Raw genomic sequence first — 26,217 nt, 5'->3', positions numbered from 1 at the left:
TTTTTTATAACTACCTTTCCATTGGTACCATCATGGCTGTCATTATCTGAATTAATTTATTTAAAAGATAATAGTAATAATTTTCTGAAACTGCAGTTTGGCATCATTTTGGCTTCAAATTTAGGTTTGATTAAAAAAAAGATCAAAAATAAATTCAGTTTCCTTTTTTTTTTTTCAATTTTGGTATTTTTAACTTTTGAAAGTTTTCATTAGAACTTTAGATTCTCTCCAACCGAAATTAGTAGAAATTAATTTTTATTTACAAAATTGAAGTATTTAATGGAAAAAGCAGCTTTATTTGTACTTTCAGATAGCTGACAATGTCTTTTTATTTTTATTTTCAATTAACACGCGTTCTTTTTTATGAGCCAAAAAAATATTCCTTGATTTCAAAGAAATCCTTTTTTATTAATAAACACCCTTTAACAACACCCTTCAACCATACCCTTTAAAAAAAATAAGTCAAAATGTTCTCACTGTTATAAAGTTCTTAATAATCTAGTATCACTTGTTTGTCCTAAAAATCTAACACTACTTATTTGTTTGCTACATTTATAAAGGAAGAATACTAAGATCATAGAAGGAAGAATACTATTAAGATCATATCATTGATATCATATGCCGTTCAAAATATAACGTCTAAAAGACGTCTTTAAACAAAGTTTAAGTCTAAAAGAAAACTTTTATGAAAAAGCATAAATAATCCGGAATATAATCACCAATACCTACTGTGTAACCAAGTATGTATACATAAATCTTTGATATAACGAATTGTTTAATTTTAACATTTTATAATACAAACTTTACAACAAATATTAGCATTAAAAAGCGTAAACGTAAGTAACAAGTTATCCAATCTTTTTGTATATACTTTATCTTTCGGAAAAAAATAAATACTATATTTAGTTACTATTTTTTTCCGTTTTATAGTTCTTATTTTTTCCAAAAAATGCAAAAGATCAAACCATGTGTAACTGAAACAACCTTGAAATTAAGTAATTCATGAAAGACAGCATTTATATTTATATTGTTTAAATTAATTTTAATTAAATAATAATTGTCAGCTATTAATAAAATAAAAATACTTTTTGTGGTTAATTGACTCTGATAGGTTAACAGGTTTAAAAGTAACTTTTTGATTACCTACCTTTTAGCTGTTCGCTTGATAGGTTATCCTGAATAAATAAATACATTGTATATATTATAAATAAACTGCTTTAAACTCTACGTGATAAAATTTATAAACTTTCACATGTTTGAAATTTTATTTTTCAGACTTACCTTGACCATTTTTTTTTTTTTTGTGTGTGAATACCTCAAAACTTATTTAATAACTTTCTAAAATACTTTGTTTTGATTTAGATGTCGGGAGTTTCTTTATTATTTATATCTCTTAGAGTGAAAAGCATAAATAATTAAGAGTATATCGTACAATGCGTAGAATAAATTAAAAAAGAAAACAAAGGAAAAATAATATTTACCGCTATTTTTCTTTTTCGTAGATGATTTCTTCGTGAAACTGTAACTGAGTAGGCCATATTTAAATATACTGTTTTACTAATTTGGTAAAATAAAAATAACAATGTAATTGAAAAATCTTTGTAATGAAACTTTATTTATAATTATAGACCATTTTTACATAAATTTAATGAAAAAAAGAATAAAAATAAAAATAATAACTAAGGAAAAAATGGTTAAAATTCATTTGTGAAATGGGTTTTATTAATAATTGTGAATAAAATATTTGTGTTCATTCTTATTTTTATTTAATTTTGTCTTTAATTTTGATGTTGTTGTCGGTGGTTTTATAGTTTATTGTCGTCTTTGTTGTTGTTGTTGTAGTTGATGTTATTGTTGTTGTTGTTGTTGTTGTTGCTATTATTGTTTTTGAATTTTTTTTTTCTTTTTTGTATATTTCTTTTATATCATGGTTGTTCAGTGAAATATATTTTTTGAAATCTCATTTATAAACTTATTTATAAATATATAACTGTTTATGAATGTAGTTATTTATAAATACATTTATTTATGTGCTAAATATTAGAAAAAACTTAAATTTTATTTGCCTATGATTAACAAAAACAAAGAATCTGAAAAAGCAATTTAAAATAACATATAGAAAAACATAGGTTACAGTCTTTGTATTATTGTTGCTTCAATCTAGTTTCTTATTGAAGTTGTTGCTATATTATATATATATATATATATATATATATATATATATATATATATATATATATTTATAATACATATATATACATTATATATATATATATGTTTATATATGTTATATATATATATATATATATATATATATATATATATATATATATATATGTATATATATAGTATATATATATATATATATATATAATATATATATATATATATATATATATATATGTATATATAATATATATATAGTATATATATATATATATATATATATATATATATATATATATATATATATATATATATATATATATAATATATATATATATATATGTATATATATATTATATCCTATATACGTTATATATATGTGTATATATATATATATATATATATATATATATATATATATATATATATATATATATATATATATATATACATATAAATGTAACCGTAAAATGAAAAAATAACTTTTATTATGTAATAAAGATTAAAAATTTTATTTAAAAAATACTTTTATATGAAAAAGTAGAACCAAATTTGGCTTCTAATTTTACACTCTCATTACTAATTGCGATTGAAGTTTAAATGGTTCCTTTCAAAAAAAAAAAAAAAAAAAGAAGAAACTTTATAACTAAATTTTCACCAAATTTTCTGAGAATACAACTTGATTTTACATTTATTCCGTTAACAGAAAATCGCCCTTAAGAAAAATCTCCTAGAAAGAAGGCTGGAATTTATTTGCTATTTTTAACTAAACACATACTTCATTCACGATACACCACAGCGTTTTTATTAAACCTCTATTTAAAAGTATCAAGGGTTTTAAAAGTATCATATAAACATAAGTAAGTAGGTGTAAACTAATAAATTTATGGCTATAAAGCGCGAAAATAAACATCCAAAGTTTCATCGTAAAAATTCTATGATTTTATCGCTAGTGTAAACAAAGAAATCCAATTTTTTATGTGGTAAACTAATTTTGTCGTTATTTTTTAAAATTTAAAAATATTATTTCAACTAATTTTAAAAACAGGTTTTAAAAATAAAAAATTAACAAAATACTTTATTAAAAGAGTACACACAGATAGAGCAACAGTTTAAACTAAAAAACCCTTTAAAGATGCAGTGTTTACTACAAATGCTCTTGCTAAAATTTTTCCTAAAATAAATTTTAAGCAACGATTAGATTTGAGTGGTAGATTGCGATGAGAAAAATATAAATTTTGCTTAAAGATTGTATTCTAAAGGTGAAAGTTATATTCAAATCAGGAAAATATTCAAAAAGTATTTAATTACTAAGCAATGAAGATTGATAACAAAGAGTTTTTATTCTTTTCATTTAGTGTAACTTTCAACAAATCAGTTTCTTTATTGTTAAAAAACTCACTTTCTTTGGCGATACTTTTCTTAACATGAATAAATATGGTATATAATCTTTTACAAACTATTACGCTATACTGCAATCATAACTTGACGGAAAAAGTTAGTTATGTTATATAAAAGCTTAGATAAAATTCATTTGCCAAAACATTGAAATGTTATTATTGTTTTTACATTTATGTCATTCACGAAAAATATCAGTCTTCTCCAAGTTTCTTATAACCGCATAATCTATCTCATCAAATTTCTCACAATAAAGTCAGTAAATGCTTCCTGATCCTTTTTTTTTAAATATATAACATGACAGTATTTGTTATGTATAATATTTAACGGAAATGTATTTTGTTAAATTGTCATTCTGTAAAAGCTTGTAATTGCAATGCAATAGTCAAAAGGTAGTTAAAAAACAAATGCTTTTATGTTTATCTTCATTGCTATAAGTTATGAAACTTTATGGGTAAAAGGAAATGGTAAATAAGTAGTTTTCTGTATAGTCGTGACCCCCTGCTTCTGACCGTGAATTTAAAAAAAAAACTATAAATGTGAAAATCTATTTCTTTCCTGCCCTAAAATTGAATATACTTTCTATTTTAATTGTTGAATAAAAGTTATAATCAGTGGCTGATTAAAAGTTATTCTCAATTGTTAATGAAAATTTATTATCAATTGTTGATTAAAAATTATTATCAATTATTCTATTTAACGCAAATACAAATTTGTTTTTTTGTTTTTTTGTAAAACTGTTAAGTTATTTCCGAGAAAATTAAATTGAAGGCTGGCATAGTCTAACTTAAAATGAAACTAATGAATTAAAACAAATATGTTAATCAAAATAAAAATAATAAATAAGGCAACCACAGCGAACTTTTTTATCTGGATTTTCCTACTGTCGTGGTTTTTTAAAAAGTTCGAAAATTCTATACAAAATGATATATACTATCCGAATTGACTAAAACTGATTATCATTTAAAATTTGTACGTTATCCAATCAGAATTTTGTTTTGTTGTTATCAATAAAAAAATGTCGATGTTTTAACAAAACCATTTGTAGAAAACTCACTTTTAAATTGGCAACATCCGATGCAAGTTATCGACTTTAAAATACGTTTTAAATACGTTTTAAATAATTCCCAAAAAGACTAGCAAAAACAAGTTTTTAAACACCAATAGCAGAGTTTTTAAAGTTTTTAAACACCAATAGCAGATATATTTGTTAAGTTCGTAAATTATAAAGTGCTAACACCTCATTAACGCTCTACTGTTTTTTCAAGGAAACACAAGCACTTGAAATATTATTTCTAGTTGATACCACAGTTTAGTAAATTTTGAAAACAACAACCCTAATATAGTTTAATATAGATTATCGCCACTAGTCTATTATACCTTTTTGATTTTATTCATCTATGATTATTTATTTATATTCTATATTTATATTCAAGTGTATTTTTTTCTTTACTTGAAAAATAAGTTGTAATTTTTTTTTTGTAATTATTAAGGTGTTCCCAGGAGTTCTCAAGGTCGTATCATAGAGCATCGCGAAAGAGGATTTAACTAGGAAGTTTGCCCCCTTCTTCCTTAATGTCGTTTATCGTGGCGTTAAACCACGGACCTCTTGGTTCTGAGCCAGAACTCTAACCATTGCACCGCGGCTACAATATTTAAGAGCAAAAATTTAATGAAATAAAACCACACGGTAAAATATTTCTAGTTTAAACATTATTCTTGACTTTAAAACGATGGACGTTTGTTGTCCAACTTTTTATTAAAAAGACAAACAAAAAGCTTTTCACGCAATAAATGTAAATTTTTATGAGTTCTTAATACACTTTTTTACTATTTTTAAACTTACTCGGCAGTTTTTAGTAAAGATTTAGTTGATAGTTAAAAATCTAAAAAATTTAGTTGATAGTTAAATATCTAAAAAAAAAACTTAATTAGTTAAATTTGAGTTGCTTCATCGTCAGAAGCAGGTGAGCGGCGTATTTTCTTCCAAAAATAAACACTTCAACAATATTCTTTTTGGTAAACTCGGTACACAAAATTGGTAGCCAGAAAAAATCCCCCCCCCCCCCCCGGAATAATCTCCCAAGAAAAAATCCGCGAAATTTTTTTACAGCGCATAAAATAAATGATATATCAATATAATTGTTGTTTTTAATATAAATAACTTATACATTTAGCTTTCTTGCCGCCCTCGTGCGAAATATTTTCTGCATTTTTTACGTTTTTTGCTTATGTTCTACACAAAATACATTTAAATTTTTAAATCAATCTTCTTTCTGCACTCGTTGCAGTGACAGGTATTTTTAGGAAAACTTGCATTGCAATCCATGTGTTTGGATACAAATATTGCATTTTATGATATATAGTTTATAAAGTTTAAAACAATAGTAGGAGTAATTTTATCCTTGACCATTTCAGAAAGAAAAGGTTTAATGCTTATCAGTTCATCGCAAAGGAGAATACCATTAATGTCTGATTTTAGATTTACGGTAAGTTTAAGAGCTAAACATGATTTTAGAATTTCTTCCCTTTTTTGCAAACTATCAACATTATACAAAACCCCATACTTATGAATAATTTTCCAACTGTATAAATCTTTCTCTCATTGAAATTAGAGAAGTGTCTAAAGGAGGATTGAAGAAATCGATTTCTAATTTTTTTTTCAGGAGAAAATAAATAAATTTTTATTTTTTTTTAATTTTAGGTGCCCCAAGAAGTCCTAACGGTCTTGTCACAGAGCACCGCGGAAGTGCATTTAACCAGGAAGTTCACGCCTCCTTCCTTACCGTGACGCGAAAATTTGTCCAGAGCTCGTTTCGAACCTGGATCTCCTGCTTATAAAGCAAGCGCTCTAACCACTGCGCCACGGCCGCACATCTCATCTTGGGCTGGTTCGTCAAAATGACGTTTCACTAGTATTTTTCTTTTAAGTGGTTTAAAAGTAGGCTCTACTTGTAATTCTACGGCCAAATCCTTTGCTTTTATAATTGCATCTTTAAAGCCACATTTTCTGTAGTTTTCTAAAAATGAACAACAGCTTTTCACTAATTCTGCACATTGAGTGATGTCTGTGTCTTTCTATTTAAGAGTTTTACAAACAATATTGACTTGAAAAAGAACGTCATACCAGACAATTAAAGAGACAAGAAAGCTAAAATCTTTCAATTGCTCTGCTAGAGTTATCGCTTCATGTGCAGTTTCAGGATCACATCCTTCAATTTCTGACAATGCTATCAAAGCGTCATGTTTATCACTAACTTGATGATGAACGGCTTTGACACTACTTATTTTTGCTTCCCACCGCGTGTCACAGAGTTTCTATAAAAGCAATATTTTAACGTGACCAATTAAAATTTTTCATCGGCACACTGAGGCTGAGAATAGGGTAAACAATTTCTGGAGAATACCAAATAAAGTTATAGGTTTTACTGAAGACCGTGCAGAGTCACTTATTACCAAATTTAAACTACGGCTCCCGCAGGGAACATATAATGCTAAAGGATTTTTAAAATCCGTTTTTGTACCCTTTTCATATTTGATCCATTATCATACTCTTGACCTCTGCAGTTAGAAATTTCAAGTCTATGCTTAGTTAGCAACTTGATTAAAACTTCAGTAAGTCCTAAGCCTGTAGAATCAGAAACAGAAAACAACCCTAAAAAGTACTATTTTATTTCCATTCTATTGTCTAATGACAAGTCAACAATTCGAATTATAAGAGAAAGTTGCTCTTTTCTAGAAATATCAGGTGTACAATCAGCAATGATTGAATAGTAAACGGCTTTCAAGAGGTTTATTATTTCATCATTAACCTTTTGAAACATTAAAATCTATTAAATCATTTTGAATATTTTTCCCGCAGTAATGATCTGAAGTGCCACCTTTTATTGCAAGCGCTAAATGTTTTTGCATCACAGGATCAAATTTTGCAAGCATCTGTATTAGTCCTAAGAATTTGCCATTTTGAGGTGTAAACAGTTTATCTGAACTCCCTCGATAAGTCATATTGTTTTCAGCTAGGTAAAGAGTAATATTCATCAACCGAAGAAGCAGATTTTACCATCGCGCACTGTCTTTTTCTATAATTTTAAGTTCTTCATTATCTATAGTTTTTCCAGTTTTAATCTTATTTCAGTTTCCACCCACTGTTGATAACATTTCGTATGGGAGACGCTATTTTCATGAATTCCCAATGTTTCAGTTAAATGTCTCCATTTATTGAACTCATCAGAGACTAAGTTTGACTTGGAATTATTATCAAAAAGTAGACAGCGAAAACAAAATACGGAGTTTTTAGAATCTGAATAAACCAAACATCTACAGCAAAAGGTTTCTCCATTTGCAAGTTATCTATTGTAATAAATGCTAGAAAAATGTCGACTATTTCTATCTTCAGGGTATTTTTGCTTTATAATTTGAATAGGACCAAGTTTAATTAAATGGTCCACAATGTTTCTAGATCGAACAATTGGCCACTTTACACAATCCAATAAATTTGTCGTTTCTTGTAAAAAATCTTCCGATAAATCATTTGATTCTTTTAAAATAACTGGTTCATTATCTACTTCAATTTGCAATAAAATTATACAATTATTTTTGAGTATTGTTGAAGGTTCTCCAACTTTATTAGACATAGTCGTAGAAATAGTTAAAGCAGGTTAAAATCTTCACGACCTTTGTAAGGCTTTCTATAAGCAACATATTTTTAAATGCTCATGAATTTTGTAATTTTTTCAAGCTTTTGATCTTTCTCGGACTTTCTTTTTCTGAAACATTTAAATTCTTAAAGAAGATAAAACAAAACAAAGCTTACTGATTTTTAAAAGTTGTTTAAATTGAGTTAATTTAACATTTAATAACAAAAAATTTAAACTTTTAAACTTCTTTATAAAAAAAATTGTGCAACTTTTCGAAATGACTCCTTGGGGAAATAACGCACAAATGATACAATAAATTACAATTGAAAATCGTGCGTTAATTATGTATTTAAATATATTTAGTAATTTTTTTGTCATTCAATATTAAAATTGCGTTTTTTTTTTTGTAAAGATCAGGCGTTAAATTTTTTATTTTTAATTTACTGTTAGAAAATTAAAACTTGTGACTAATAAAATTTTCCGCCCCTATTTACTTGCCGCCCTCGTGCGGCGCACGATCTCTTTCACCCACGACCTTCAAAACAAGAAACTATGTTAAATTGAATTATTTTGATTTCAATCACAGAATATTTGGTTAAATATCAACTTTTGAATTTATAAAGGTTCTTATAAACATTTAAATTTTTTTATTTTGTTTTATTATAAGTTATATTTTGTTATAAGTTGATACTTTTACTAGCTTTAATATTTTTAAATAAGCCTTGAGAAAGAACTTTTTTCGGTGGATTTTTTCGGGAGATTATTTCCAGAAGAAATTTTTCCGGGGCATTTTTTTCTAGAACCAACAAACTCGTATCATGAAGTTTTACATTAGTACATCATGTTTTATTTTGTTGTTTTTTTTTTGTTTTTTTTTGTTTGGTTGTTTGTTTGTTTATTTCGCCGTTTAATAACATTTACAAATTAAAAGTGTATAAATAAAAACAATGGCGGGGCAAGAAGAAGACAGTATTTTGTCTTATTACCAATCGTACGTATTTAAAATAGCCATATTATATATATACTCTTTTCAAATTATTTATTGAAAACAATAAATAATTTGTAAAATAAAAAATAGTTTAAGAAATACTTCAAGAACAATATTTATGTTAAGAGTAATAATCAAGTAAATAGGAAAAATTGAAAGAAAAAAATAAATAAAAAATAAATAAATTAAAGAGCACGTATTTACAAAAACCGTAATATATATGCATATTTTAAAACCAATTTGTATAAAAGTAAATAACAATGCATTGAGAGTTTCAAAAAATAAAAAAGTATTCAAGAATTCACATGAGATTTCAACAATAACATTCAAGATTAGAGAAAACACAATAACTAAATTAATGAAAAAAAGTTGATACATTCTGTGACATGTTATATATATTTGAATTTTAGTTTAAAAGAAGGATCTAAAATCGGATATGTTAAAATTCATAAATAATAATACCTGTTTCGATTCATTTTTAAACTGACTTATACTAACTTTTTTTGTATTTGCAACCTTAGGAAATTTTTTCCACAAATAAGGTCTACGATATTGAATTGAATATATAATTGTTTTAAATTATATTTAAGGACAATGTAGTTATTGTCTTAAAAACTTTGTTGGGTATTTATGAATTACTTTGTCAAAATAGGACTGAAATATTTTAGGAAATAGCCCCTTTGTTTTATAGATGAACATAAAAACTTGGCGTAAATTGGTTTGATAGATCTTTAATGCGCCAAGTATACGCAGGCTCGCATTGTACAGTTTTATCAGCTCCATATAATATTCTGCGCGCGTGTTTTTGTTTATTGTACAAATTTTTTAATTTTGTATGATTTGTACTTGCCAATGCAATATTACAATAAATCAAGTAACAATGAATGAAAGAAAAATATAAACTTTTTAAAGATTTATTATTTAGAAATGGTTTAGCCCTAAATATTATGGCCTATATATAATCTCCCATTTTCAAAATAAATATGACAGATTGCAACTTGCAACCCCACTTTAATCATGACAACTTAGTTGAGAGAAATTCAAAAGTTATGCCTAGGGAATTCCCCTAAATTCTTTCTGTAGGTTGGCAGTGTTGTCAATTTGACGGATAAAGATATGTCCGTCATTCCCCAACTACACTTGTAGCGTATCAGTGTGTTTCTCTTTCCTTTTAAAACAAATTAGAGCTTCACCGTTTTTTGCCATCATAATGGATACGATACATGACATATCGAAGGTAGATCAGCTAAGCATTGTTGTAAGGTATGCAGTAATAACCAGATCGGAAAATGGACAGCCAATTGATATAGAAGTAAAAGAAGTGTTTCGAGGCTTTTATGCAGCCATCAAACATGGCGCAGTAGATTTAGTCAACCAAGTGACAACATTATTTATCAACAAAAATATTGATTTAAAAAATGTGTAGAGCATTGCTATGATGGAGCCAGTGTGATGAGTGGTGTGTATAATGGTGTACAAAAACATATTAAGGATATCCAGCCAAACGCAGAGTACGTACATTGTGGCACTCATAACTTAAATTTAGTGATAAGTGATGCCGTTAGAGGTTGTGTGGAAATACAGATTTTTTTCTAGATCTAGAAAATCTGACTACATTGTCCAGTAGGGTCAATACGATATCTGCAATAAAACTTCGTTATTTGATATTATCAAAGCATCGTCAGAAATAGTTCTAAAGAGTCCTAATAAAGATGAGCGTAGTGAAGCAGAGAGTATTAAAACAAAAATGTTCAATTTCGAGTTCGTGTTGCTTTGCGAATTCATGCACAGTGCATTTAACGACATCAATTATGCATCCAAAACATTACAAAAATGCGACATCAATTTGGGCGAGGCGAGTAAAGTTTTAGCAGAGACCAAAGCAAAGTTGCAAATTTATAGAAATGATTTGGAATTATTCAAAGACAAAGCTAGTGAAACTGCAAGAAAATATGGTTTTGATACCCATTTTCAAGAAAAAAGGCAAAGAAAAGTTAAAAAACATTTTGATGAACTAACTGCTGATCACCGATTTCCAAACCGAGAAAAAATATTTAAAATTGAGATTTTCAATAATGTACAAGAAACAGTAATATCTCAATTAGATACACGTTTTATTGGTATTAGTGCAGTCTGTCATATATTCGATTTTCTAACGCCAATATTTTTATTACATGTTGATGAAGCAACTTTATTACAAAAGTGTGACGAATTCCGATGCAAATATTCAGATATAATAGGCCCTAGTTTTTCACTTCAATTTATTAATATTTACCATCTAGTTTTACCTCAACTAACTCAAGCATGGACTGTTCACCAATTATGTAAGGAAATAATGACCAAATATGGAGTGCTAGAATGCGAACTAACGGAAATATTTACAGCAATTTTATTATTCTTTACAATTCCTGTCACTTCTGCAGCAGCTGAAAGGTCATATTGCAAATTAAAAATAATAAAAAATTATTTAAGAAATAAGATGGGCCAAACTCGACACCGACATTTGTCGTTAATAGCAATTGAAAACAAAACCGCATCAAGCCTGGATTTAAACGAAGTCATTGATACTTTTGCGAAAACTAAAGCTACAAAAAATTTTTAAATATAATTGTTATTTAGTCAGTTGATAGGCCCGACCTTTTATAATAAACCCTTGAGTCTTCTCTATTTCGTTTTATTAGCCAAACCTACACCAAGTATTAATTGTAATTTATGTTGTTACTGTTTAATACTTTTATTACCTGCCCTGCAGTGCACAAAAAAAGAACTTAAGTAGCTTAGCATTTTTAAAGTATTTGTATATTTCGTATTTTATTTGATAAAACCTAATCAGTTTACATAGCAGTGGAGCCCCATTTTTTAATTTGCCTCAGGGCCCTTGGTTACCTAGCTACGCCACTGGTTTAATGGGAATATTTTTTAATTAATTTGTCTTTATCGAATAAAATAAAATTGGTTTTATGCACATTTAGACAGAGTTTATAATTACTTAAAAACCACTCATTAACTTTATCCAACTGTTCGTTATCTGTTTTGCAAAGTGTTTTAAAATCACTGTGGGAATAAAAAATATCGGAAGAATAATAAGGGGAAGCCCATAAGTTACAGCATATGGATTTGTTTGTTTTTACACATTTTGTATAAATTGCTTTCTATTGGTCAAATAATTTTTGAACCAAAGTAAATGATAATTTTTTACTGCGTAATATTCAAGTTTTTTTTTTTAGTATATTGTAGTTTACAGTATCAAAAGCCTTCGTCAGTTCAATTAAAATTCTCTTAATGTAAAGTAGTAAGTACATAATGCGTTTGTTATTTGATAGACTATTTCAACCACTGCATGTTGAGTTGAGCTTTTTTTTTGTGGAAACCAAACTGTTTTGAATACAACTTATTGTTTTCAAATAAATGATTAAATAGCCTGTTATACATTATTCTGCCAAGCAATTTTGAAAAACACGGTAATATAGATACAGTTCTATAATTAGAAATAATGGAGTCATCGCCAGTCTTATAAACCGGCTTGATTCGTGCAATTTTTAATTTTTCCGGGACAATACCTGTTTTTAAAGAAAGATTAAAGATATGAAACAAAAGAGATTGGATTATATCATAAAAGATTTCACAACGTTAACGTTAATTTTAAAAATCCAGCACTTGTTAGTTTTAAGATTATTTTTTTTAATTCAATTTTTTATTATATTTAATTCAATTAGTTTAAGGTCAGAATTGTCCATAACGTTATTGTAACTTTTTAAATAAGACTCAAATGAAGTTGAATTCAGAAGAATATTTAATGCCAAATTTGGACCAGCAATAATAAAAAAACTGCTTTTTTTTCAGCAATAATTGATTTATCATAAATACTTTTTTCATCAATTGTTAATTTTTTTTGGCAGAGTATTTCTCGCATAATTATTTTTACCAATTACTTCTTTAATTATATTCCAAAATTTTTTGGTCTTTCCGTTGGCTTTATCTTCTTCAAAATAACTTAATTTCAACAATAAACAAACTGACGAGATTGACTAACTACTCTACTACCCTTCTTGATAATATAGTTACTAATAACTTTCATAATAACCGTCTTAACACAGGTATAATCAAAACTGACTTATCAGATCATTTCCTAGCGTTCTTAGTGACTAATAACATAATTAGTTACAGCATTCCTTCTAAAACTACCGTATTTAGGCGACAGATTAATGAAAACTCCTCAAAACAGTTTCAAAACCTTCTAAGGAACAACGTTGATTGGAACCTGGCGTTGAAATCAAACGATGCTAACAACTCCTATGACCTATTTCTAAGTCAATTCTGCAACCAATATGAAAAAGCGTTTCCTGAAAAAAAAGATTGTAAACACAAAAACAGTTATGACTCCATGAATGTCTAATGGGTGACTAAAATCCTCAAAAAGAAAACAAAAAATTATATGATATATAATTTTTAACATAAAAAATAAAAATGAAATGACTTATAAAAACTATAAAAATATATTTGAAAAAAAAAATGAAACTCTAAAAAACTTCATTATGCAAAGCTTTAAGCAATAAGAATGTTTATAAAATTTTTAACATTATTGTTTGAAGCATGTTTTTTAGGTCAATGTTTAAATCCCCAACCGAAAAGACATGACCTCGCGTTTTATTGATAATTGTTATGAATGATTTAGGATGAATTTTAATTTTATCTAAATTACGCGATGGTGATCTATATGTTGTTTTTGTAATTATGTTTTTTATGTTTGTATTTATTATAGTTATATATTATAGTTATGTACTATAGTTTTTTTGAAGTCCAGCGAAAAAGTATTTCTTGTAATTGAATAAAATTTTCTTTTATGTTTAATCATTTCTATTGTTTGATTAGAAGTATATGGGACGAGAGGTCTTGTAAACATATTGAAATATATTATTTAACTTTATTGCCAATGCAAATATGTAGCATGACCGTCCAAGACTGATTGTTTGTTTAAACTACTCAATTTAAAAGGACCAAACTAATAAACTTAAATTAATTTAATTGCTAATATGAATACTTTAATGAGCCATTGAACCAATTATTTCCCTTCTATGCTGATTTGAATGTTGTAAATGCGGTGTACGTTTGGTCCATCTAGAAACCAGTTTTTGTACAGACCTAATATTGGTTAGTGAACTACAATTGGTGTCAGATTGTTAAGGTCGCGTTGACACAATTGTATCAGTGTTTTTTAAAAGGGCGGATTTGCTCACGAAGTTTTGAGCAAATCCGCCTATTTAAAAGATACTGATTCAATTACCAACGATTCAATTATTAAAAGCGTATAGTACCACGCTTCCAAACTACTGCTTTCCTTGGTTGTCAGAATATTCAATGTTTCCACAATATGGGCGGAGTATTGTAGTTGATATTTGCTTCAAGATATTTCTTTTGAAGCATAATGAAATAACTTGTTATTTTAATTTTGGTACAAGAAGAAGGATTTGGTATACTGCCTGATATAAGCATTGCAATACTATCTGCTGCTCTGACGCCTAACTAACGACTCCATCGTCTCGTGAAACGTTGATATTTTGACAAACCACTTGTTTCAGGGCCGGTTTAACCGCTTTAGGGCCGGATTAATGGCTAACCGAATTATTTTAACCACGAGGTAAAGCTAGCTGCATAAAAATTAAATATATTAAAAACATTGCCAACATCTTCTTTAAATCACTTTTGAATTCATTTTTGGAAATTTGAAAGAGTACTCTTTCAAATTTCCAAAATTTGGTGTCAAATAAAACAAAAGATATTTTTCTTAAACTTATTTTATTCTTTTTATACTTTTAATGCGGAAAAAAATTTTGTTGTAATTCATAAGATGCAAAGTATCCGTAGCTCATTTATATCAAATTTTAATACGTTTAACCAACTTTATTTTGAAAATTGTTTTTGCTGGCGTGTTAATTCAGAAATAGTGAAAAAAATAGTTTTAATTAAATGTTCGAAGATGGGGACTAGACAATTACCTCGAAGAGGGGGACTAGACAATTACAAAGTAGTATAATAATAAATTGATTGATTTATATTGTGTTTTTATACTAATAGACAGAAGCGTCACAAGGAGGAAGGGGGCGTGGGATGTCTAGTCCCCAAACTAAATTTATTAGTCGGTAAATTGGAGACTGGAGTTGGCAAAATTGGATCTATTGTTGGCAGTTGGCAAATGTCAACCAACGAGGACCTTTTTTTTAAATCTTAGTCGGCAAAAAAAAAAATTCTTGGTCTTAGTCGGCAAAAAAACAGATACGTCACGTCTCCAACCCCACCCTTCTCCTTTAAGATCTCTTCTGAACGGCTCTGCTAATAGAGAGTAATTATTTATGTTTAGTGACCTTAAAAATTTTAAAAATGTAACTTTGAAACTTTTATAAAGAAGCTAAAATAGTATTTTAATTTAAATATTTTGAAGGTACACGAGGTGATTATTTTTATGATTTTTAGCAGTTTTCTTCGTTAATTCAATCCACGATGGCTGAGCGAAAATTGTCTAGAATGATTGTCTATTGTGCAATATCGTAAGCGTAACAAAACATGGTGGTTTGTTGTTAAAGTATCTTTATACACCGCAGAGAAATGAAAATAGCGCAGATGAGTTAAACAATCAAGTCGAAGCAGACAGGGAAGCCAATGAGATGACAGTTTCATAAGAGTTTGAATTACATAATGTAATGCACATTACACACCAAGAATCTAAAGGGCATGAAATCAATAAATTCTCTGGTTTATAAGTCAATTATGGCAATCCGGGTACTTGGGTCGTATAAGGTGATGAAATGCGACAACTTTTGATAGAACATGAATCAAAACAAGTCGGTCAATTTGACTTACCTTAAGACAGTATGCAAAGAAAATTTTCAAAAATCAATTGGCGACTTGTCAGTGAAGATAAAGTTTGTAGTTTTCTATTTGTATTTATTCTGTGCATTGCTTCTGCTACAAGCTATTTACCAGTAGCACAATGATTGCGGCACAATGACTGCGTCATCCTTTCCTTCTAATGATTCACATGGTTGGAAAATGTCCGCAATTCTGTCAGGGCATGAGAAAAGCAGTGAACATCTAGCGAATTTGTAGTCATAGAAAGATTTCAAGCCGCGATTGCAACACAATAAAACAATTGATGTCGAACATCTCGTTAAGAAAGGAAAAAAGTATTGACACCAAATCATGGCTGGTAGCTTTAGTTATAGTTCATGGTATACAAAATCTTTCTTTTTGTAGAACACATGAGAAAGTGAACTCTGCTGATAACGAAAACTTTCTGAAATTTGTAGAATTTCTCGCTTTGTTTGACCCACTTATCAATGAGCATCTTTGAAAGATTAAAGACAATGAATGGAAGAGAAAGACAAGTACATTACCTAGGCGAAAACATACGAAATGAATTGATTCATATTTTATCTAGTCCAGTTAAACAAAAAATTCAAACATCTACTCGTGATGCTAAGTTCTTTTCAATATAGATTGCACACCTGATGCTGGTCATGTTAAACAAATGAATTTGATCATTCGCTTTGAAGATGTGATTTCAAATCCAGAAAATGACATTGCAGCAACAGTTTCTATAAATGAACATTTCTTAGACTTTGTGCCTTTAAAGGAGACAACTAGTGCTGGTATAACTGAAACTATTCTTAAGCAGTTTGGTGAGATTTATCTATTGAAACTTACGCTATTAAGAATATAAAAATGGTAAAAATTTGAAGGAAAAAGTATGGGTGTCCGACAAAGAATTTTTGATGTCAATCAAAAATGCATATACATTGAACTTGGCTGTTAATGATGCTGTTAAATGTTTCTTAGAAACAACAGCCTTCTTTGATCTGGTGCAACGTGTAAATGTATTTTTTCCTGCATTGACTCGTTGCTAGAAAGTTTTAACTCGACATGTTCCTAATCTCACTGTTAAACTACGGAGTGAGACAAGATGGGAAAGCCAAATTAATGCATTAAAACCTCTCCGTTATCAACTTGGTGATACCTGCGATGTTCTGGGAGAAATTGCGGACAACATAAACTTAACAGGAGCATTTGGTAAATCAACACGGGTAGATGTACGGTGTTTTACAAACGTCATTAAGTTTGTTGTTTCTCTGGTTGTGTGGTATAACGTGTTGTTTGACATCAGTATGACTAGTAAGCAACTTCTGGCAAAAGAATTAGATATGCATAGCGCCATAATTTATTTTGAAAAAACAAAGAAGTTTCTCGTAAATTGCAGAAATGTATTGAAGTTTAAGAAAACACTGGTAGATGCAGTTGAAATTGCAGTCATCTTAGAGATACCAGCACTTTTCGAACCCGAATCAGCCCGTATCAGAAAAAAAAAACAATTTTCATATAAAAAAGATGACGAACCTATTCAAGATCCAAAAGAAAAATTCAAATTAAACTTTTACTAATAGAGCAATACAATAGGTTGAAGATGCAATACAATAGGTTGAATAAGCAATACAATAGATTGAAGAAAGATTCACTCTTATGCAAACAATAAGTTCGTTGTTTGGTTGGAGGAAGATAGCTTGAATTTTTAGAAAGCTTAGCAACATCGTAAATCCAGAGATATCGATACAGTTGATCTATCTAGTGAACTGAAATCAATTTCAAGACTAGTTCTGAGGTGTATACTGCTACAGAATTTACTAAATTTTATAATAATAAATAATCTAATAGACTGTGTCTCAACACTGTTATAGCGCAAGAAAAGTCTAACACTTCGGTTAAAGGAGTTAACATACTTAACACATCTATCTCCAATGACCAGTTTTATGCGCCCTTATATATGGTAATGCGCAACAACACTGAGTATGTGAATGTTAGCTAACATAGTTTAATTAATATATTAATCCAAGATTAAAAGAATTGTTTATTATATATATCATTATCTAACGATACATCGATTAGTGATTTCTTAGGAAAAAATTCAGAATTTTATTTAACATTTGTAAAAATTCTGCATTAAATTTAATTTAATCAAAGTTTGGTAGTGTTTATAAGTAGGAATAACTACAGTTTTGTGACAAAATGATTAAAAAAACTTTTTATTTTTTTTGCTAAATTTATTTGATTTTAGCTGAACAATTGATCAGAAATCGGATTTCAAAATATGTAGCCAAACTATCCAAACAATAACAGAAAAAACTTTAAAAACTAGCAAATATTTACAGAAAGATACAAAAACTTTTACAAACAATAATGGAGACATAAAGTTCTATAAACAATAGCAGAATGAAAACTAAATGTGTAATCAAATGGAATTAAGGCGATAAGTTTTTGCTACATGGCTTTCTTAAAACGAAGCTTACAAACAGTATAAGCATGAGAATCGTCTATAAAAAAAAAACAAAAAAAAAAAGCGGTGATGACAATAGTAAGGCGCAAGCTTAGTAAGCATGAATTCTGAGCTCTAACCATACCACGTTTCTTATTTTACTGCTCTAAACATGGTTCCGCATAATTCTTTCTTTCTAAAGATTCGTGTTTTGAAGTTTGTTGGGCTCTAATTGATTGTAACAACATTAAACAAATAAATAGAAAAAAACTTTAATTACTTTTTGACTGTTGCGAATTAAATAATAAGCTTGTTTTCAACTAATTCGTTAGTAATGCTTGATAAAAGTTTGTTTCAATTTATTTTTAATCATAGATATAAATTTTTAGTTTACCTTATATTTATGAACTTTTATCTAAACTTGCAATGAAAAAAAAAAAATCTTTAGAATATTAAATTTAAAAATTTTACCCTTCATAACGATCCAACTAAAAAATACTTACTGATTCGCACGGGTTGATAATTTGCTGTGCCCGTCGGTCAAGTAAAAAAAATTTTTAATTAAAAAGAATTTAAAAAACTTGAAAAATTTTGGAAAAGAATGAAAGTTGTTAAAATTCCTTAAATCACGATTAAACAAAAAATGTATTAATAATTAAAAGTTTGAAAAGAAGTTTCTTATATAGCTTGTTCGGAAAAGGAAACACCCTTAATATTTTATGAGGAACCAGATTTTCATGTTCCCCTCAAATGTTGAAACTCTATATCACATCCTTGCAAACAACATATTCTTGATCACATCCTTCCAAACAACATTTTCTTAATCACATTATTCCGAACAAGATGTTCTTAATTATGGTGATTACTTTATTGTTCTCACTTCACTTTTATATTACATAAGTCTTTTCAACTGTTACTTTCCTTTTCAAAATTTAACTTATTTAGATCTATTTGGGACATTGCTGTAAAGTGACCGTTATAGATTTAATAGTCATTTATGTTTAATTAGTGAAAAATAATTTTGTTGGCAAACTAACTTTTAAATACAAATCAAGATTTATTGAATATAAAATATGTTTATGGGTGAAAAGAAGATGATCATGATTTTATGGGTGCAAAGAAGATAATATTGCGTAAACATTTACTTCACCAATATTAATAAGATATTGATGACATGAGTAGTTCTGGTTCTGCACTAAACAAGTTACATGCTAAATACTTTCAAACTAAATTATATAAGACTGAATGTTTGAAAAAATTTTATTAAATAATCTCTTTATGATAGTTTTCAGTTTCATTTTTAATATGTAGTCTAAGTTACATCGATAAGTATTTATCAATAAGCTTCTCTCTGTGCAATTAGTCATAAAGCAGATTTTCATCAATTAATTTTCTTTATGCAACTAAGATAACAAGAAGCTTTTTTTACATAAGCAAAAAAAGCTTAAATATTTCCTTGATTGTCGTTCGTGGGGAAGAAAAGGGGCAGGGCTTTTTTTATTCGTTTATTATAAAGACTTTTTTAAATTTTTTGTTAAGTTTTTTTTTAATAATCATTGTTTAACATTAAAGTAAGATTAATATTCTAGGATTCTGGCTGAGAAAAACAGTGAGCTTTGAGTTTTTTTATACTTTAGTTTACAAAAACTCTTGGTCAAAGCTAAAATAAAACTAATTTGAATGACATCATTTGTGTGTGTTCACTTCTCCAAGGTCACTAAAGTTGAGGGGGACCCCACTACACTCGAGGAGACTACTCTTTCTTTTCAATCGTTGTTACATTTGTTTTAAAAAGTTTATAGAGGGTTACGTGCTCTTAACTTTTAAACTCTGAAACACAAGCCTTATAGAACGAGGCCACTGCTCAAAGAAACAAGTTGAGCGCGGTACTAACAGAAACGTGAGGGGGTCCAATCGCAGAACTTTGTCGCTTACGAAGCGAGCGCTCTACTACTGCCGCATTAATGTGACTGCTGACATTACCAGACATAAATATGCAAAATTATATTAATCTAAAAAATCGCTTAAAAAAGTCCAATTAAAACTACATTTAAGCCAAAAGAATTAAATAAAAAACTAAATGAATATGATGAAACCAAATCTGATTTTATATATAATTTTTAAAAAGTATTTTCCTATTTTCGTTTTTTGAAATAAACAACTATTATTCTTTTTAAAGAATATAGCTTAAGTTGTTGTTAAAAATAATGTTGTTGTTAAAAGTAACAGAAACTTTTATTTCTACGGATGCGCTTGTTAAAAATTATAAGTACCAGAAATTCTGATTTCCACCGACGCGCAAATAATGCTGTTGTTAAGAAGAACAGAAACTTTTATTTCCATGGCGCGCATTCATTTCTAAAGAAAATAGAAGAAACCTTGTTGAAAATAACTTTCACGCTTTTTAACTCAAAAAAAAATAAACATAACGATTTTCGAAAGAAAAAATTAAAAGAAAATATATTTATATACCCATATAATAAATTCATCAAATGAGTTTGCATCTTGACTTATTATTTAAACTCTCAAATATATTTCCAAATAAATTCTTAGATTTTATCAAACAAAATCTCGACTATAACGAATTAACTAATTTTTGTTTAAAATATTATTATAACGATTTTATACATTGTAGTTAGAATTGGTTTCTGCGGAACCAATTTTTTTAAATTAATTTTATCTTCCTATATAGGAATAATAATAATTTATAGAATAATAATAATAATAATAATAATATAATATTAAGGAAAAAACAAGTTTGTAGATAGCTATCTAAAACTTGTTTTTTCCTTAATATTACCCATAAAAATATGAAATTTACAACCAATATATGATTGGTTGTAAATTTCATATTTTTATGGGTAGTTAAAAACTAACCAATGGAGTTATATCTGAAAAACTATATTAAATAAAACAAATACAGAATGAAAAGAAAAAAATTAAAGAAAAAAAATAACAATAATTATATATATATATATATATATATATATATATATATATATATATATATATATATATATATATATATATATATATTCGTGTGACAATTTATTATTGCTACCCACAACATTTTACATCTCAAATTTCAATGTCTATTATTTAAATGGTTTTTTTTTGTGTGACTTGTGTACTTAAAAAACCTCCGCAAAATAATATTATCGGTTTAATTGTAAAAGAAAAATAAAAAAAGACTTATGGTTGAAAGTTACGGAAATAAAAACATATTAACTAAGAAAAATTGAAAGTTAAATTCTCACAACAACAAAAATTAGATACAACCCTATAATTCAGGTTAGTTGCTCGAGAATATAAAAATGTCCCAAAATCACGTAATACTATCAGAAAAATGGTGTTAGACTACTACTGGCGGATTAAAAAGCAAGTTATAAAGGAAATAATTAATCAAATATCAAGAGGCTCTAAATTTTCCTTATTATTTGATTAGTGGACTTCTTTTGGAAACTGCAGATATATGAATGTGAATGTACATGAGTTGAAAAGCTATTGGAACTTAAGTTTGATTTGCATTTTAGAAAAGTGTGTTATACTTCTAAAAGAAAAACTCCACAACTTTAAAATAAACTTTGAAGATGATATCATTGGTATTACAACTGATGGTGCAAGCGTTATGAAGAAACTTGGAAAAAATATAAAAAATTATCAACGATTATGCTTTGCCCACGATCTACAACTGGCAGTTATATCAGTTCTTTACAAAAAAGAGGCCAGTCACTCGGAAATTGATGAAAGTTTAGATGATGAGAACACTTTTTTTGAAAATTTAGATAACCACAATGATGAAGACGAAGATGATTATTATAAAAGTGAACATGTTTATGAAGAGGAAGATTGTACTCGAGAATTGAACGGTAGATTGTTAATTAATGAAACATCTGAGGTTACAATTAAATATCAAATTATTGGACCTACTATTACCAAAGTCAGGAAAATTGTCAAAATGTTTAAAAGGTCCCCAACAAAAAATGAAAATTATTTACAAAAGTACGTAAAAACTGAGTTTGGAAACGTCATCCCTTTAATCATGGATTGCAAAACCCGATGGAGCAGTTTGCTGCTTATGCTTGAAAGATTTGACAAGTTAAAATATTGTGTTAAAAAGGCATTTATAGATTTAGAATTGGATTCCAATTTTGATGATACAATTAAGATGAACGAAAACGAATATCGAACCATATCAGATTTAATGGTACTTTTGACTCCCGTTTAAGCAACTGAGGCACTTTGTCGACGAGACGCAACTTAAGTTACAGCTGACATTGCATTAGAGTTTATGTTGTCCAAAATAAAACAACAACAATCCGAAATTGGAAAACAATTGTATACCGCTTTGAGTCACCAAATTAAAGAGGAGAACACCATTAAACAGCACAGTTTATTATCTTCATAATGGCCAGGTTACTTCATCAAAAATCCCAGATGTTTTTGTACCGAATACAAGTGCTCAAAATAAAAAAATTATAATAAATCTAATAAAGCGTCTAAGCTCGGCAGATATAATTACATCAAAAGACGTGAATAGTGATAGTATGCTCAATTGAGCGAGACTTTATCAAGCAAGGAGTGTGAAAATAAAATCAAAACTGTTAGTGAAGAATTAAATGAAGTTATGGAAAAAGGACTGGCAGCAACACACTACCTTTAAGGGTAGAAAGTATAACTTCTAAAATTCAAAGAGAAATGTTGTTATTTGAAAGTGGTGCTACAAGAGGTAATCACCCTCAAAAAGCATATGATTATATACTATCTATACGGCCAACAAGTGTGGAGTCCGAACGAGCATTCTCAGCGCCTGGGTTTTTATGCTCAAAAAATCGAACGCGATTAAAAGACGAAATGATTGGCGCTTTCATTTTTTTAAGGTGGTATTTTCAAAAATGAATATTGTTCATATATACTCATATATATTCAGATTATTTTTACTTATATTCGGAAATCCCAGGCGTGAGAATGTCCGGGCTTTGCCATCCCTAAATGTCCCCTGATTTTGATTATTTTTTGTGGTAACAAGTTCTTTTTTTCCCCTATAATTAAAATAAGCATCACATTTCAGTACCACAATTGAGAATTTGGAAGGTTCTCGTAACTTTAAAAATATCACATTAAATACAATTTTTACTTTGAAAGAAACAGAAATATTCAAGAAACATTATTTTTACTGATTTAAATAAATATTTTAAAGATAACTTAACAAAAAAATTTAAAACTCTGGTAATAAAACTCAACAAGTGTACAGCGAAAAGATTATAATTAAGATGACATCATACAAAATGGCTGCCAAAAGTGACAGTGTTGCCAGTAGAAAATAAAAAAAGCCCTAATTTTATGAGTTAAAACTTTATTTTAAACAAAATATTAGCTCACAATAATGAATTTTTATTCGGCATTTGAAAAAAATGAGATTAAATTTCAAAATGAGCAAAACTCATAGCTGGCCATAATAAATTGTTACACGATTGTATATGGCGTTAGCTAATAATAAAATAAAGCAATAATAAAGCATATAATTAATATTCTTAAAATAAATACTCAAATAAATTTTTTTCCTAAAACTTGGTTTCTGTTCAAAAGAGTTAAATTTGTACTAGATAAGTGTTAGGTCTTTTTTTAAATGAATGATACCATTTGGTTCCAATGATAAATATATTTTTGTTTTACGGTAAGATGGCCATAATTAATTTTTTTTAAAAGAGATAATTTTAACTTGCAATTTTCATGCTTCTCACATATTCTAACAAAAAAAATTAATAAAAGAATTGATTGAATCATGAACGGCAAATAATGAAAAAAAATATTTTTATGAATCTCAGAAAAGCTTTTTTGTATTTTGAGTCAAAATGAAGAAAAATTCATAATTGTAGTAGATGAACTTTGTGAGCTGTTGTTAAAAATAAAAAAAACTTTTTTTGATCCCAAACAATACAACAGCAGCTATGATGAGATAACATGGTAATCTTAGTAATGAGTACGTTGGGGAACGTAGTATGGTATAAAATAAGCATCCAATTAGCTTGTGTGAGTTTTTCAATTCAAATAATTCAGTTGATAGTTCCATGATAAATTTTTTTACGAAAAATACATTAAGATACTTTATATACTTAGATTGAAAAAATTATTTACTGTTAATTCTGATACTCACAACATCAATTTTTTTAAAGAATGAATAAGATTCTGCTTTAGTGGCGTTTAAAGAAATACAGTTACTAATCAACTTATAGCATAAACAATAGAGATTTAAATTAACGTTTTTACAGATTTGAGAATGTGATTTATTAATGCATTGAAAATTGGCGTCGTCAGCAAAATAATCTACAATAGAATTAGTTATAAAGTGAGTTAAATTATTGATTTATATGAAAAACAAGAAGGGCCTAAGAATAGAATCATATGAAACACCACATTTAACAATTTTTTTGTAGATTCAAAGCCATTAATTGATAAAGACTGAGTAAGATTCTGAACAAGAAATAAAAATCAATCATTAGCAAAAAATTTTAGAAGATCAATTAACACGCCACAAGCAAAAGAACAATTGAATATCACTTTATTTAGATCATTATTGAGGCCGATATAAGTTCCATATTAATGCTTAATATGGAACTTAAATCGAATTTCTTTTAAGACTTCCTTTGGTATCTTGTTTGAAATGTACCGGTCAGTTCGAGTACTTGAGATTGAATTCACTGTAAAAATTATCAAAAAACTGTAAAATCTTTCTTCAAAATACTCACTATTTTCTTATTTTTTCTTAAGTGTTTTAGCCTTCAGGCTCTTAGTATCTTTTTGACTTGGCCCTGAGATTCTTCTTCACAACAACTTGTAGAGTCACTTACACTAAGTTTCCAAGTCATCTTTCTTATTGATCTAACTGGGCTCTTCCGAATCCGATATCTTACGACCCAGATAAGTTTATTTGTTCTGACTGGTTTTTGTTTTTAATATACTTGAGTTAAACTGTTCTAGCTTTCGAAAACCAGTTTATCGTTGCGTAAACGATTAATTTTGCGGCAATCCAACTGTTTAATCATGTCCGGGAGTTGATCACCGTTCACTTAGAGATCAGTTACAACAAAGTTTCAAGCAGACATCCTATTAATTATTACAAATTTTTGTTTTGATGATTAAGGCATAGGTAGTAATACAATTTTACGTAGTAATATTTAGTAATACTAATATGCCTTTAGTCCGAAAATTTGTCGTGCATACTGTAAATAAATAAAAAAGCTTCATAAATAAATATTGTATAATAAAATTATAAACTAAAAATAAAGAAATAGTTATAAAAAGAAATAGCTTACAGTTATTGACTTGCAAGAAAGTATGAGATATATCAGATATAAGTACAGGGTGTCCACTCTGCTGCAAAAACTAGAAAGGGGTGTTTTTAAAAAACATTCTGAAAAATATTAAATTATTTTTTCAACTTAAAATATTTGATGTATACTTTTTAATAAGTAATAAATGCTGAAATTTTTGCAGTTTTAAAAGATTTAGACATTCTGAAGTATGAGAAAATGTTAGGTATAAGCACAGTATAATTAACAAAACAAATTCTTATTCACTAAAAAACATTATTTTTTCTATTTAACGATTATTATTTCTGCGATTTTCATATAATGCTTTTTTCTTTGCAATAGATTCGTTGTTAAAAAAAAACTTTTTTATTCATATATGAATTTATTTGTTGATTTATTGATAGATATATATAG

The 26,217-nt window shown here is 27.9% G+C and overlaps 1 protein-coding gene across 1 annotated transcript in view; it reads right to left on the bottom strand.

Annotated features, from left to right (window-relative positions):
• The window catches only part of LOC100209403 (calmodulin-A), a 31,839-nt gene extending 12,762 nt beyond the window's left edge, over nt 1–19,077 (bottom strand). The window contains exons 1-3 of the mRNA XM_065807336.1: nt 18,994–19,077; nt 1,482–1,557; nt 1,148–1,175 (exon numbers count right to left, since the gene is read on the bottom strand). Coding sequence (XP_065663408.1) covers nt 1,148–1,175; nt 1,482–1,538 — 85 coding nt within the window. The 5' untranslated portion in view covers nt 1,539–1,557; nt 18,994–19,077. The remainder of the gene's footprint in view (nt 1–1,147; nt 1,176–1,481; nt 1,558–18,993) is intronic.
• Nucleotides 19,078–26,217: the final 7,140 nt, after the last annotated feature.

The sequence above is a fragment of the Hydra vulgaris genome, chromosome 10 (genome assembly GCF_038396675.1).
Source record: "Hydra vulgaris chromosome 10, alternate assembly HydraT2T_AEP".
NCBI lineage: Eukaryota > Metazoa > Cnidaria > Hydrozoa > Anthoathecata > Hydridae > Hydra > Hydra vulgaris.
The sequence above is the reverse complement of the archived record's forward strand: the minus strand, read 5'-3'. Positions and strand labels throughout refer to the sequence as shown.